The 17,062-nt window shown below is 38.7% G+C and overlaps 1 protein-coding gene across 6 annotated transcripts in view; it reads left to right on the forward strand.

Moving 5' to 3' along the window:
- Window positions 1–17,062, forward strand: part of TLE1 (TLE family member 1, transcriptional corepressor) — a 74,629-nt gene that overhangs the window by 40,005 nt on the left and 17,562 nt on the right. For all 6 annotated transcript variants that reach the window (XM_039360969.1, XM_039360978.1, XM_039360988.1 and 3 more), the window contains 6 exons: window positions 6,984–7,100; window positions 10,545–10,598; window positions 11,642–11,794; window positions 13,680–13,824; window positions 14,777–14,967; window positions 15,409–15,485. In XM_039360969.1, the coding sequence (XP_039216903.1) occupies window positions 6,984–7,100; window positions 10,545–10,598; window positions 11,642–11,794; window positions 13,680–13,824; window positions 14,777–14,967; window positions 15,409–15,485 (737 nt within the window). The remainder of the gene's footprint in view (window positions 1–6,983; window positions 7,101–10,544; window positions 10,599–11,641; window positions 11,795–13,679; window positions 13,825–14,776; window positions 14,968–15,408; window positions 15,486–17,062) is intronic.

The following is a 17,062-nucleotide window of genomic DNA, read 5'->3' on the forward strand; positions in this document are numbered from 1 at the left end:
CACACCTTGACAATTTTCAGATATAGTGGATTTCAGTTTTTCCATTATAGAATTTCACCATATCTGAGGGAACAAAGGCAAGCAAGGTTTATATAGTTAAACTTAAACTTAACTGCATGAAATCAATGGTTTAACATTTGCCTGTCTTGATGTAAAACAATCAACTGCAGGAAATAGATTGAATCCTGGAGAACATTATCAATATTATGTCTTTATATTTGGACTTTCCATTTCTGTCAGGATGTCTGCCAAGGCATTAGTTGTTAAGATTTCTTGACTGAGAAAACTGCATTTATATCTACTAGTGTTTAGAGATCTTATCAGAGCTGTGTCCCTAAGGAAAGTACATGTGGCAGTTATAAAAATGATGGGATTGTTCCAACACATAATTTCCTCTTCAATTGGAGAAAAATAATAATTGAATTGAAATATAGTCTACAACTTCTGTGGATGATTTTGTAGTATGGAACACAATTTCTGATGCAGAAGTAGAAAAAAATAACTCCCACAGATAAAGTCAGGGCAGAAGTCTGCACAAATGAAGATGTTGCGTAAACTTCTAGAATGTGGTAGATTAATGCGTTAAGTCATCCCATGGGAACTTGTGTTTCCCTCAAATCTCGCTTTCGATTCCTCACTGTCAGAACATAATAGATAATGCAGAATGGAAAGTATATCTTTCTTAGATCATGAAGTCTGGTCTGATAGGAAGAGGCATTTGAGGACAAAATAAGATGACCCAAACTGGATTTTAATATGAAGTCAGCAACTAATTGAGCTTAGAGCCAGTTTTCAATAATTGCATATGTCTGTGTAAGTGTGAGGGAAACTTATCTCAATATATTTGGATAACGTGACCACTATTGCAGCCCTAAACAAATAGGATGTAGTTATCTTTTAGGTAAGAGGGGTGGCCTATAAATTTTATAAACAAACAAACAAACAAATAAAACATGAGAATGCTAGCTCTGCCTACATGAATGTTATGATACTTCAGGAACAAAGACACAATTCTGGGAGTGAATAAATGGGTTGTTGCTTATGGTGCTTGATATTTCTGTGGAATTTTTTTTTTAAAAAAAAATTAGCTTCAAATCTTTATTCCTGAAAATAATTTGTGACACCAGTGAATTAAAATGTGAAGGGAATGAATGGACATAAAGTGTGTGTGTGTTGGAGGAAGGATCTTAGATGCATGAAATGAAGCCAGTGAGGGTTTTTTTTCATAATAGTGAACAGCAGGTAGGTAGACCTAAGGCAAAGTGCCGAATGCAAATTCATGCCAGTATATTGCAACTATAGCTTATAAGCAATTTCAGATGGACATTACATATGGAGTGACGATTTTTAAGTAGATAACCAGATTTTGTGTTTAGGAAATGATAAATGCAATCCATAGTGAAATATCAAATTTCTTCCTTAAAATAGGTGTAGCTGTGGTTAAAATGCAGTATTACAGGCTAACTCTGCCCAAAGCCAGGAGTTCAGCCTTATTGGGCTCAAGTTGACTCAGCCTTCCATCCTTCTGGGGTCAATAAAACTAACTCTGTAAACTTAGTTGCATAAAGCTGCAAGCTCCTAAACCAGGGGTCTTCATGCTAGCTGAGGAATTCTGGGAGTTGAAGTTCTCAAGACATAGAAGGGCCAAGTTTGAAGACCCCTGTCCTAAACTAATCCTTTGTTGCAACACCTTTTTATTTTATGACAGCATTCAGTCTTTTGGGATAGAGCCTATCAGCATGGCACATCTTGTCTTGAGAATCTTTGCCCACTTTCCCTTGCAAGGTGCTCTAAATCTGTCAAGATGGAGAGAATTATTTTTTGGAGTTTTTTTCCAATTGAATTGAATACACACACACACATACACACAAAGGAGCAGAGTTTTTTCTGTTATCCTTCCCATTGTGACTAGATTTTATAAATTTCCATTTTACTGTTCTTCTTCTGTTTTCATTAATTCTACATGATCAAACTCATTTTCTTAATTTCACCTGCTTACATTATAGTATTCTATCTCTTGGACCCTGGAATTCAAAACTATTGGAAAGACTTGCTCTTTGTCAAAACTACAATAAAATGGGAGTACACACTTTTTAAGATCAATGGGTGTATTGAAATTTTGAGTACATTTTGAACTACTCCTGCATATTGACTACCATTGCTGTATGGCCAACCATAATACATACATTTGCAAAAAGAAAAAACGGGTGTTTGTATAACAGCAGGGGGACAGCTGTGGCCCAATGGCCTTTACCAAATCAATCTAAAGGTACCAATTTCACCTTTCCTGAATTGGGAAACTTCAGTCACTCCTGCCCTAGTCATATCACAGCTTGACTACTGCAATGAACCCTATCCTAGGCTGCTCTTGAAAACCAATTGGATGTTTCAGTGGATCCAGAATGTAGTAGTGCAGGCAGGGAAAGTCATGCCTTTCTATGTCCTTATGGCACCTCTGCTTCATGAGCTGTACTGATTGTCAGTATGCTTCAAATGCTGATTGTCATCTATACAGCCCTAAATGGCATAGAATCAGGTTATTTGAGGAACTGCATGTCTCCCATGGTTTCTGCCAAGATGGTATGTGCTGGCAGAATTGGCACATTCCAGGTTTATTTCAAATTAACTGCCATTTATCAGGGCCCAGGAAGTATGTCATAAAGAGTAATGAAGAAGACCTTAACAGACACAGGCAAGATCCATTACCAAAGCAACAAGCGAAAGAAATATATATTAAATCACAAAAAGCAGGGAAGAAGCTCAAACAGATACCTTCCTAATTCACCAGACTATAAGAAGGGAAAGAAGTACAGTACAATCGGTCTTATGAGATTCTGTTACTACAAACACCATAGAAATAGTTTTAACTTCCCTATGGAGTTGGTTTCTGGTCCAGTCTACCTGGTGGGGCTGAAAATTTCTGCACCTTCCTTCTGGACCAAGATGCTGCCAGAAATCCATATGGTTCCCATCTTGATGGTATTCTGGAAAGCTTTAAAGACCTGGCTGCACTCCCAGATTGGATGTTCCTCCTTATTGTGTTTTTCTCTGTCATTATACAGAGCCATCAGATCCAATCTGATGCTTTGCATTGTATTTTTGTTCCTTATTCTATTGTGCGCCATTCAGAATTTCTTTGGAACCAGACAGCACTTAAATACTGGTACAAATAAATAAACAAATAGCAAACAAATCCCTATGTAATTATTCTGCTCTCCCTTTTGCTGTATTGCTATGCTTGCGCATGCATACACTGAAAAATACAGGACAGATTGCATGTGTTCCATACTGGGCAGAAGAGGAATAGAGGCTTAAAATTCTGAGTAGTAGCCCAACTGCCTGTCCCCATGGATCATTGAGGCAATCTCTGGCCTTATATGGGCCATTTTTGAACATCATCTTTCTTTTGCTGGCTTTTCCCATTGAAGCAGATTTGGTTCCATTCACTTTACCTTTTGAAGAGTTAGTGTTTGACAGATAGAAAGTGACATTGTTAAACACTTTCTTTCCAAGATTTCATTAGTTGGAAATAATACAAAGATTTCTAAAAAGTTCTGAAATGCTCAAGAGCTTTCAACCCTAGAGACGGAAGAAGATTTGGCTTTTCTTTATATTGATAAAATGTACTAATGATTCTGGTCAGAAAAGAGCATACATGTCATTAACTATGGTCCTGTTGTCAATAATTGACATTTCCATTTACTTACCCAAAGTTGAACTTAATTCATTGCATAAGGATCCCAGGCTCAACAACATTGGACTTGTCCTTAATTCATTGCATAAGGATCCCAGGCTCAACAACATTGGACTTGTCCCAGTAGGTCACACAAACCCAAGTCTGTAGCTTAGAGGGATATTTTTCTAAATTCCAGATTGTGCATAGGATAACTCTTCTAAAATTGCAAATATGGGTGATCTAAATTCATACAATGCCTTGACAAATCAATCCACATTTTTTGCCTGCCATAATGAAACAACTATATCAAGGCTAATACCATGAATATATAGCAATTATTCTGTTGTTATTTGTATATAGAAGCAGTTTGGTCTAGTTGTTAAGGCACCAGACTAGAAAGCTGGAGGCTGTGAGTTCTGGGGAAAATAGGAAGGTATGTTGGATATGTTTGCTACCTTGAATTATTTGTAAAAATAATAAAAATGGGATACAAATAAATATAAATGAATTAAAGCAATTAAAATTAATAAAAACATCCCTCTTTCCAGATACACAGTTGATATACTTTATTTTCACCCTTCCCATGAGGTCATTAATATGATTATTTATACTTCTAATACAGTTTACTGCAACACCAAAATATTTTTACATCTTAACTGTTCTTAGGTTTTATCTTTCTGCCAGAATTATAATACTGGCTGGATATGCATACATGCAAAGCAAGGCTTTTTTTAAAAAAATAAAACAAAACAAGGTTTGTAGAATAAGCTACAGCAACCCAGTTAGCACATCCTACTAAACCCGACCAAGTTAATTTATAGGTTAGTGCAATATGACTACTCAACCCCTTTTTCATATACTGCTAACTTCCTGTAATATATTTGTATGTTTATGTTAGTATTGAAAACCATTTTCAAATCTGAAATAGTATTTGTTCTCATTTTTCCCCTGCTGCTTTTGATTTGTCTTAGTCCATCAAGAGATTTAAAAAGGGTGGAATCCAAACTCACATCTCAGATTAATGAGTTCAGTGACCCAGCAAACCCACCTTTTCAATCAAGAAACATTGCACTAAAGAGGCGTGCTGCTTTTCAGCTACTTGCAGAAGGCCCTCCCTTATACTTTGAAAAAGCCATATATACGGCTTGAGGTTGAGGAAGCAGAAATAAAAGAGTTTGCAGTTTGCCTTCAAAATGTAATACATGGTGCCATAATAAATGCTTCACATTACTTTAGGCAGTATGGGTCCACAATTTCCTTTTATTATAGGATACAGCTAAGATGTCCATAATTCTTTAACATAGTTGACCCTCATGTTTTGACTGGGGAGCCAGCTCTTTAGCTGAATTCTGCTTTTGATTTTGCTTCTTAAGTACTTGAATGTATACAGATGTATTCCCTGGAGTAAGGTGGTGAGGCATGTTGTGATTTTTGTGTAAATTTCAGAAAGCGTGTTGTTGGCATGATGCTTCCTTATGCAAGCGGCTTTTAGAAAGGTTTGTCAGGCCTTTATGAAAAGAGTTATCTTCCACTCTACCCTACCCCCAGCCCTGCATTCAGCACTGTTCATGGCATTAACACACCACTGAACAAATTGCCCTTCTTGCATATGCTAATCCTGAACCTAAAAGAACCCATTGTGACATGTTTAATGCTTTAGCTGGAGGGAAGATGAGAATTGGAGGCATGTCAAATTATCATGTGACCCAGAAATATCTAAAATGCCTTTCTTCCCCTTTGGGTCAACAGTTTGTACTTAACATTATCTAAAGAAAGTAGCCTGTAGATTGTGGACAAGATTAGTCCTTGCTCTTGTTTTTTGGCCTTTCTTTCAGATTAAGAGTTGGATGTTGGCTTTTAAGGGAGGGGGGAGGCATTAGCAGTAAATTAGGAGAAGCCAACAAACCCCAGATATTCTAGTTAAATACATGCAAATGAACACTTCTGTTTATTTTCTTACAATCCAATATACTGGGCAATTTCTGACACTAAGAAATGTCACTCTTGAATAATAAGAAATTCAAACAAATTAAATTTTTATTGATCCCAAACCATTCCAGTAGTTCAACAGATTCCTAAACAGACAAATACAATGATATAAAACTCAGGACTTCAGAAATCATTTCCCTCACATTGTTGCACTAATGTGGCCCACTAATATTTTATCTAAATTATCTAAATATAAAAGACAATGCTTTTCCCTCAGCCCAAGCTACAATGGACATAGCTTCCAAGTTACTTGGAGCTGTTTGAGTTTCAAAAATATATTTTCCCAACATGGATATTTTTTTCATTGTGGACATAATCTGGAGTGTTTCATTGACAGTGGTGGTGATGGGAACAGGAACTAGGATCTGCCCAGGTCTCTTAGCCACTTTGGGCTCCAGTACTGTAGATATTCCTGTGGATCGGGGGTCTTCAAACTTGGCAACTTTAAGACTTGTGGACTTCTCTCCCAGAATTCCTGGGGCTGGCTGAGGAATTTAAAACCGGTGTTCTCTTGTGAGTAACAATCCTGTCATACACAAAAAGTTGATTTATTCTGCCCCCTGTGAATGCACTACACAGTTTCTGTTTTGCTGACAAGAGGTTCTGCCTAGCCATATTTTTTTTTTAAAAAAAAAATTATATTGAGAGGGCATTTTCTGATGACGCATAGGCTGGAGGACAGCATGCTTATGTAGCTGAAAGGGAAGGCCTTCAAAGTCTTTTCTCCCTTTATGTTTAAAATGAATATTATTAATGGGTTAATAGAGAGTCAGTTTGGTGTAATGGTTGAGGCACGAGTCTAGAAACCAGGATGCTGTGATTTTTAGTCCCACTTTTGCCATAAAAGCAGCTGGGTAACTTTGGACCAGTCATTCTGTCTCACCCTAGAAAGCAAACAATGCCAAACCACCAGGAAAAAATGGCAAGGACTTGTGCTTGTAGTTGTCAGGATTCAACACTGACCCAAAGAGACACCTACCCACCCACCCAAAGCATATTAATAATCAGTAAAAGAAGATAAAAGGTAAACTGTATTTTCAATAGTTTTCGTATAGAAAGAGATCCATGTTTTCATGAACAAATGGCCTTGTTCCCATCATTACTTTGTTCCACAGAAGCTGTATGAAGAAAACAGTCTAGAGTAGATTGCCTTAGGTAGAATCTTTTATGTAGCGGGTCTGAAACAAGTTTCTTGCAAAACAACACTTTGCAGTCTGTTTTTGGCATTTGTGTTGTGAATTAAAAAACAATAACTTGTGTTTGTTGGAAATATCCATATAAAAGGATTCTAAACATGATGATCTTTATGTATTTGCAGAGTAATTCACTCTTGGTCCCAGAGAGTCTGAGGAACACCGATAAACGAAGGAATGGACCTGAATATTCCAATGACATGAAGAAAAGAAAAGTGGATGATAAGGACTCAAGCCATTATGTAAGAAACTGTAGCCAGTTTGACAATAGTCATTATCTCTTTCAAGGCACTTCCTTTAGGTTGCTCTATATTTAATCTTTCTTCTTCCATGCCTGATCTTGCTTATAAGATTATTCATCATCTTATTACCAATCTAACATAGCTGCTGATTTCCTAGCTGTTTTTTTTTTTTCACAAGAAGCTGAGGAATGGGGAGAGGGTGATGAAAGATACGGTATTTATGTGTTAATTAATTTGCCATCTGCTGATAGCAGAATAGAAACAGTTATTTATAAATCATCTAATAGGAACATCATTGCCAAACTAGCATTTGGAGTTACATATATCTGCATGTATGGCATTATGTTTTAAAATCTTAGTTTTTAATTTAAATATCCCGAAATAGGAGGTATTCCTGCTGAGAACAAGGAGAGAATATAATTTTTACTGAAAAAATATCTTCAGTATTGGTCCTTATGTTCCTTTAACAGCAGCACGAACATGCCCATTTTTAAATGCCGGGTCCTGATGACATTATCTTTATCTCATTCTCAGCCCATGAGTCAGCATTAGATGTTCCATTTTGAAGCAATACCTTCTTCCTATGAACTATTGACTATGGACACAATTTAGGATGCTTTAATAATAGGTTGGTGACATGGTCAGAGACTAAATTCTGCCCAGTTCCTATCAGCCACTTTAGGCTGAAGTGGACATATCGCCCTCTGTGGTGGCTGAGCACTATTCTCTGTAAGATTTGGGCTTGGTCTACAGCAGCAGTTCTCAACCTGTGGGTTGTGACCCTTTTGGGGGTCAAATCACGCTTTCACAGGGGTCACCTAAGATCATCGGAAAACAAATATTTCCGATGGTCTTAGGAACCGAGACACCGCTCCTCTATCCAGCTGCCGGTGCCCTTCTCCTCTGACAGTGCCTGCTCCTGCTGCCTCAGTGCCATCCTGCGGCAGCCATGCAGACTCCCAGCTGCTGGCTGGGAGCTGGGCTGACTCCCAGCTGATTCCCAGGAGCCAGGCCGACACGTGGAGGCTGGGCTGACTCCCAGCTGACGTGCGCACGCCAGGCCGACTCTCAGCTGGCTGTCGGGAGCCGGGCGGTGTATCAGCCCTGCCAGTTCCCCATCGACGTCTGGACGCTGACTCGACTCCCAGCTGACTGTCGGGAGTCAGGTGGTGCTCATGGGGGCCATGCAGACGTCGGCCGACTGCTGGCTGTGTCCTCCCCATCTCCCGGCTCATGGCAAGCCCAGGGGCTTGACACGTGCCCCCGGGCTGGCTCAGCTGCGTGGGTGGCCAGTCCAAGCCAAGCTGGGTCTGGGCCGCTGCTGGCGCCGCCGCTGGGCTGCTCCGCCACTGCTGCCGTTGCTGGCTGAGCTGAGCTGCGGCTCCGAGCCGGTCCCCACCCCTCCTGGTTGCCTGGCCATGCTCCGCTCCCGGCTGCCCTCCATGCTGCCCGGCCCACCTCCCTCACCGTCGGAGGCCACCTCGGCCCTCTGGCACCCGGTGCGGCCCTGGGGCTGGTCGGCAGGAGTGACTCCTTCCCGGCTTGCCGGGCTCCGGGCCTTGGAAGCGGCCAGGTGGAGGGGAAGAGGGTGATGCCCGCATGTGCATCGGAGGCCAGCCGGATGGGCCGGGAGGGGAGAAGTGGTGCCTTCCGAGTGGGAGCTGGCGCTCCGGCCGCACCCCTCGCGTGTGACGAGTCAGGGAAGGGTCGTGGCAGTGAAGGGCTGTGCAGTGTGGGAAAGGGCTCCCACAATCCCACCACTGTGATGGCGCTCAGGAGGCTGGAGGGGCAGGCAGGTCCCGGGAGAGCAGCTGGGAGAGGGCAAGAGGTGCCGGGATGAGGACAGGGGACTCCAGACTACCATCCCCAGCAGCCCTAAAAAGCACTGTGGAAGAGTGGGGAATGCTGGGAGTTGCAGTTCATCACCATCTTAGAAAACATGACTCTCCAAAGATCCTTCCTTCCTTCCTTCCTTCCTTCCTTCCTTCCTTCCTTCCTTCCTTCCTTCCTTCCTTTCATCTCCTTCCCTTCTTCTTCAATCTCCTTCCTTCCTTCCTTCCTTCCTTCCTTTCATCTCCTTCCCTTCCTCTTCAATCTCCTTCCTTCCTTCCTTCCTTCCTTCCTTCCTTCCTTCCTTCCTTCCTTCCTTCCTTCCTTCCTTCCTTCCTTCCTTTCCCCTTCAATCTCCTTCCTTCTCCATCTCCTTCCTTTCCCCTTCAATCTTCCTTCCTTCTTTCCATCTCCATCCCTTCCCCTTCAATCTCTCTCTCCTTCCTTCTTTCCATCTCCATCTCCATCCCTTCTCCTTCAATCTCTCTCTCTCCTTCCTTCCTTCCTTCCTTCCCCTTCAATCTCCTTCCTTCTCCATCTCCTTCCTTTCCCCTTCAATCTTCCTTCCTTCCATCTCCATCCCTTCCCCTTCAATCTCTCCTTCCTTCCTTCCTTCCTTCCTTCCTTCCTTCCTTCCTTCCTTCCTTCCTTCCTTCCTTCCCTCCCTCCCTCTTCAATCTCCTTCCTTCTCCATCTCCTTCCTTTCTCCTTCAATCTTTCTTCCTTCCTTCCCCTTCCCTCCCTCCCAATTTTGAGCAAGGAAAAGTAAGCTTCTCCAGCAAGCATTGCTATATTGTTTTTGTGATTAATCACTTTGCTTTAATTATGTTCAAAATACACCCTTCATATCAGATATTTACATTACGATTCAAAACAGTAGCAAAATTACAGTTATGAAATAGCAACGAAAATAATTTTATGGTTGGGGGTCACCACAACATGAGGAACTTTATTAAAGGGTCGCGGCATTAGGAAGGTTGAGAACCACTGGTCTATAGGAAAGACTGGACCTTCCTATCACAGAATCTTATTAACATACATTATCTGATAGATCCTTGGTAGATCTTACATTTATATATATTCCTTGTATATGCAGGTTTAGCACTCTTTAAAAACACACTAGACTTGTATTCAAAAAGTAAGTCTAGAACTATCTTGAGCTATGTAAGCAAACAAGTGTGCATGAGAAAGAGCAATAAAGGGCCTGTGAACATGAAACTGGTAGAATGAGTATGTGAGACGGGAAGAAACAGAGTAAAAAGAAATGCGAATATGCAAGCCGGGCAGACGGGCCACTACCCAGGAGGGCTTTCTCTCACTATATATTGTATGCCTTTTCTGCACCTATGACCTATCAGTCTGGCTATTTTTGGACAGTGCTGTTCTGACAGGTCCCAGACATGAAGAATCTCCTTACCTGCAATTTGTCATTCAGTCAATCCAAATGTTGGTGAAACTCTTCCATGAGTACCCACTTACATATACTCTGCTAAAGGTAGAATATTAAAGGAGTTATGAGTGGGTACCCTTTATTTTTGTTTTGTTGTTGGTTACAGTGAATAGACTATTAAAATCCAAAGCACTAACTGACCTAAGCATTGTTTTTAAATTTAGGACAGCGATGGAGACAAAAGTGATGACAACTTAGTTGTGGATGTATCTAACGAGGTAACTTGCTTAGTGTTTCTTTTACTGTAGCTGAAGCTGAAAGGAATATAAATATTTTAGACTATGGGGTGAATATCTCTTGTTAGAAATATGCATCTTTGTTAATTTTAATGTTAATATTTAACATTTTAGTACTCTAGTGTTTTACATTGTTTTTATTGTGTTGTAAGCTGCGTAGAGTCACACCTGATGGTAAAATGGGTGACATAGAAATTTAACAAATAAGCATGCTATTTGTAATATAATTTTCATTGCAGAAGCCAAACTGTTAGGAGGAGTTACAATATTATTAAATTCATATTTATTACAGACTCTAGAAACCAACGCATCTGTCCCATGGCTTATGGATGTTTAGGAGTCCTTGATCTCTGTGTTTATTCTGTCAGTATTGATTTGAGAGTGGAACTGAGCAGACTAAACACATGGGAAGGAAAAAAATATCATAGAAATTATCACTGGTATTTTTGTGGCTCTGCAAATGGTACAATGATGCTATTTGCTTATTCAAAGTTCTTACTGTTCATATGATCATAGATAAATGGACAGTGTTTATTCTGGATATATTAAAGGAGGGGATGGTGTGCAGGAAATATGCTGGAAAGGAAGCCCTTTAAAGAACAATTCTGATCTTTTCGGTGTGATGTGAAAGCAGAAAATCGTGCTTATTTTATAATCAGCAGAAAGCTAAATTTAATACAATATTTTTACTTTTTTCCCCTCACGCTACTTATGTCTTTTTAGGAGGCTGTAATATGTAAAATTATATATCCTGCTTACTGCCTCCTTTTGTTCCCGAGAAATTGATCTGAAATGCACCAAACGTTGTCTTAATGTTTGAAATAGTACTGTTCATCATTTAAAACATAGATAATTTTTCCACGTGGTAGATGCCTATAAGTGGTGTAAAATAAATTACAATACAGTCATATATTTAACATAATATACATCAAATGTCAAAGTTTTCAACTGTGGGTAAAAATTTTACTGCACGTAAATTAATAACAACTTACTGTATGTCTTTGTTACTACTCTGGCCCATCAAGGACCCTTCATCTCCCCGAGCAAGTCCTGCTCATTCCCCACGAGAGAATGGCATCGATAAAACCCGTATCTTGAAGAAAGATGCCTCAAGTAGCCCAGCATCTACTGCCTCTTCTGGAAGTTCTGCTTCCATGAAATCTAAAGAAATAGGTTTGGTAAGTATTCTTCTCAGTTGTATTATATTTTGACAACTAATCATTATTTATTATAGCACTGTGTGTAAGCTTCATGCCTTAACCATAGTTTTCATAGTGAGACAGATCAAAACTGTAGTAGCAGTTCATTATTAATAGAAAAACTACCTCCTCATTAATTATTGGACAATGTTCTCCTTTTTTTCCATTTTTGATGCACTGTCCACATCATGAAATCTGGTCACAAAACCAATGTTGGGATTTCAGTTGTGATTTCATTTGGGTTTGACTTTTGTGGGTTTCTGCAGCTTTTTCACGTTCCACACAACATAGCCCAAATGTGGATTAAAATATGTGATCTGTATTTGGCTTTGGTTGTGGCGTGAAAAGTTGTTGCTTAATTTTGACAGAAGAAAGGCATAACAAGGAACAATTGTATTGTGCATTTAATTAAAGTAATTTTAACTGAGTTCATTTTACTAAAATTATAAATGTATTCATTTTTTTGGTGTGTAGCTGTTTGACATTCTGTTCTAAAGTTTGGTTAATAGAAAGTAGATTTTCCCTCTTTAAAAACTGGACAACAGGTGAAGAAGTAGACTCCCATTAGCCTCTATCAGTTTCATATTGTCCTGTAATTCACCCTATAATTTAACTTCTCTGCTAGCTATTTTTCTGTTAATGTTTCTAAGTCTTGTATTCCTACAAAGTATAGATAGTTGCCTTCATAAATTATATCAGCTGTCAGTTTACTCTATGTGTCTTACTGGAAATTGCATGGAATTCTTTCCTTAGAAAAATTGCAAACTAGACAGAAGGATGCTATACTGTCAAAAAACACTTTGTTCAAGTCTGATTGAGAAATTAAATTAATGTTGAAAGCATTGATGGAGTATAATTCTAACCATGGACTTGTGTGACGTATACATTTGAATTTCTCTTTAAAATATTAATCATTATAATAAACTTATTATAATGAGGGTAAACTGAAGATGGGCTCCAGCTTTCAGCTCCAGTCTGAAAGCTCAGTGACCAATCCAAATTCGATCTCTCATCATTACCCTGGGACACATATATTTCCCTTCATTTGTGTAGGTAAACTGTTAAAATTAGTTGGAAATCCCTGTTAATCATTTATTCTGGCTAATCATTTTTATCATAATGGTTGCCTTTGTTAGTTAATTACTATTGATTTCCTTTTAAAAATAGTCAAATATGATGAAAGCATATTTTACATGTAGTTTTAATCTAATATTCTATTGAACCTACTTACAGTATTCAATTTAACACAGGTTGTAAATCTGTTTTTAATTTCTCTTTTGTTCATTTCTCTGGTTTCTTAGTTGTATATCTGTTAAAATAAAAATAAAAGGATGAAAATTGCTCACTCTGTATCCATTCTTAATGAAGTCATGAGGATAATTTATTTTCTTCTAATCTGGAACAATTTTTTTGAATCCTTTCTTCTTCATGAAGTTTATGGCAGAGAGAACAAGTCTTTTGTATTAAATCACCATCCTTTTTGAGTTCTAGTTGAAGCATAACATTTGCCTTTTGTCTCTTTTTTCAACTGGTTTGTAAAATATATCTTTGTGATCTGACTTACTCTTCATTTACCTCCTTCAAAGTCCTATATTTGAATTAAAATAGTTGAAGCATTTAAAATTACAATTAACTAGTAAGCTTCACATCTTGCCAATAATATATACAACTAAAGAATGTTGCATATCATTCTTTTTTTTAAAGCAGAAATAGAGAGGGCAGACACTACTAATGTTGAATTATAGGAGATTGCCCAAGGAAATTTATTTGTAAAATTTCAAAATTCAACATGGTGTTGAAATTGAATACTCAAGAATTGCCTGGATTACTAACAGTACTTATTTGATTTGTTTAATGATGCCAGCATGAAAAGGCTAGCACACCAGTCCTTAAATCCAGCACACCAACTCCACGAAGTGATGTACCAACTCCAGGAACTAGTGCTACACCAGGTCTTCGTCCAGGTCTTGCTAAACCTCCAACTATGGACCCTTTGGTCAACCAAGCTGGTAAAAACAAACAAACTTCTGACATGCACTGAATTATTACTACTAATATAATTTGATGTGGTTGTGATGTATCTGAGGATTATAATTCTCTCCTCCCCTCCCCCACTGGTGAGGGAGCATAGATGTGGGAGACCTAAAAGGGAATAGATAGTGGAAGATAGGTGGGCGGGGTGAGGAGGTAGTCCCTTATTGTGGGAGAGACCAATCCAGAAATGGCTTAGATTGGGCTGGATCCTTGCCAAATTCAGTTACCAATGGAAATGTGAAGTGCTGAGATTGCCATCACTAAGCGATGTAGCTATGAGACATCATGCTACAGCCACGTCACTTAGTGCACAAACTCCAGTCCCTGTTACTATTGTAATTGGAGGACTAACTGTATAGGGAGTCTAGAAAAGGGGTTTTAAGGAAAGGAGGATTGTGCATGGGGACTAATACTTTTCATTTGCATTTTGGCCACATTTATTAACATAATAAACATAGTGATAATATTAAAAATTTTCAGATTCCAGACTGGCTAAATAAGTTTATCATAGCCATTTGTACACTTGTATAATAGCAAACTGCAAATGTAATTGATTGGAATAATTTTAAAAAAGGATGGTTGTGAGGTCAAATGTGGAAACATTTCTGTTAGAAAATGCTTGTCAATGTTATCTTGGAAGGGCTGAATTTCTCACTCTGCATTTCTCAACAAGAGGTTGCTAGATTGAAAAACATTGGCCAAGCTCATGATTGACACCCCACTTCTTTAACCTTTAACCTTTGGAAACTCATGAAAGTTTGGATAACAGAGTTACTCAACTTTAAACTGGATTGTGAAGTTATTCTACTTTATACAGAATGGCAATCCCATATAGTGTAAGCAGAGTTTTTCTGTGCAAGTAGATTAATATGGGAAAAAAATGAGCTGTATAAAGTAATATACAGAGATTGTCTCCTTTTCCTGCAGCTGCTGGCTTGAGAACACCTCTGGCTGTACCAGGTCCCTACCCTGCTCCATTTGGAATGGTACCCCATGCTGGCATGAATGGAGAGCTGACTAGTCCAGGAGCTGCCTATGCTAGTCTCCACAACATGTCCCCCCAAATGAGTGCTGCTGCAGCAGCAGCTGCAGTAGTTGCCTATGGACGCTCCCCTATGGTAGGTTTGCAGTCTTGTTGAATGGGGATATAATATCAACACATGTCTTTAAACATTAAAGAATATTTAATGCAGTTCTAGAGATGGGATTTTTGCCCCCTACTGTGTTACATGTTCCTACACAAAATATTATTTCCCCTTATTTGAAAAACAAGGTCTCAATTCCTTCATTTTTAAAATGTTACCATTAGTTAACATACAAAAAGCTGATCACTGTATTGAATATTTGTTTCCTTAAATGAACAGACTTTCTCCCTCTATTTAAAGATGAGGCAGGAAGTATATATTATGATGGTGGATTTATTATGAGGACATGCTTACCCATCAAATGGATTATTTAATTTTGGTAGACCTGTATTTTGTGAAATCTACTACGTTCAAAGTTCAGTAATCTTGTACTTTTTCTAACTGATTGGCCTATTTCTTTGTTCATTTTATCAGGTTGGGTTTGATCCTCCCCCTCATATGAGAGTACCTGGAATCCCTCCTAATCTGGCTGGGATCCCTGGTGGAAAACCGTGAGTAATTTCTGACAATCATAATGAAATTTATATTAGCCAGAGCACAATGTTTATAGTAAGAGATGAGCACCCCAAGATGCAAGTATGATATATTTTTCCAGAAAGGCTACCATCTTCTACTAAAGAGAGTCCTTGACTTACAACAGATATGTCAAACTCGTGATGTCGCATGATGTATCAGAACTTTTTCCCCATTGCTGGCAATGGGATGGGCGCGGTTTCCTTGTGATGCATCCGGCCCGTGGGCCGGCAGTTTGACATCCCTGACTTACAACAATTCATTCAGTGACTGTTCAAAGTTACATCACTGAAACAAGTGACTTATGACCATTTTTCACGCTTATGATCACTGCAGCATCCCCTTGGTCATGTGATCAAAATTCAGATATTTGGCAACTGACTCATATTTATGACGATTGCAGTATCCTGGGGTCATGTGATCAACTTTTGCCACCTTCTGACAAGCAAAGTCAATGGGGAAACCAGATTCACTGAATAACCATATTACTAACTTAACAGCTGCAGAAATTCAGGTAACAATTATAGCGAGAAAGGTTGTAAAATGGTGTGGGGGAAATCACTTAACAATTGTCTCAGTAGCAGAAATTTGAGGCTCAGTTGTGGTCATAATTCAAGCACTATCTGTACTACATTTTTGAAGAATATTTACCATTCCTGCAAAGAGCACTTTATACTGTTTTTTATGCCAGTTAGTTGGCAGAAGATATTGGCAAGATATGTTGTCTCTTTTTCAGAATTTTTCATCACCACAAGGTTGAAGGAAAGTGGATTTTAATACTGGCTGATAAATAAAAACATACGTGCTAAAAAAACCCCACGGTGATTCCCACTTCTAAGTTTAGTATGACTTAAAAGATAATTTCATTTTCAAGTTTCAAATAATTTTAGAATATTTGGATACATAGTTTACTCATTTGTTCCTATGTTGCAAGATAGTGGAATAGGAATGCAAGGCAAATATTCCATTTCAGAGTTCAAAAATAAAATCTGTCAGTCACATTTCAATTCTTTACAAAATGTTTGCTTTGCATGTTTCATTCCTAATGTACATATTCTGAAGCAAAATCCAAATCAAATGCCACATTTGAAAAGTAGTTCTTCAACCTAGGTAGTTCTCTGCAAAATAAATGTGTTTATTAGAGCTATGCCAAGCTTCAAGAATTTTATTTGTGAAGGACTAATGCTAATTCACAAATCAAAGAGGGTACTTGCTTGAAACCTTTGGTTTTGAAACGTTTTGTGGTCTTTCACAACATTTTTTCAGAATTAATGGCTCTTCTGGTACTTTCAGGGTATTATGGAAAGTATGTAATGTTGCAACTTGAGAGAAAGGGAGGGTGTGAGCGGCTGTGATGAGCTCTCTGACAGATTTGAGTGACTGGCCTTTGAGTTTTATTGTCACCCACACTCACATTACTGCACTCTCTGTAAGAACTTGTGAGGTTAATAGCAATTGGGTGCCATTTACTCTTTTAGTTCTCAGCTTCTTTGCTCAGGTTAATCAGAAAAGAAGACCAGTCAGTTCAATAACAATTTGGATCAAACTATACCTT

Source organism: Crotalus tigris, unplaced genomic scaffold (genome assembly GCF_016545835.1).
Source record: "Crotalus tigris isolate CLP2741 ecotype Arizona unplaced genomic scaffold, ASM1654583v1 scf7180000017585.4430047, whole genome shotgun sequence".
NCBI lineage: Eukaryota > Metazoa > Chordata > Lepidosauria > Squamata > Viperidae > Crotalus > Crotalus tigris.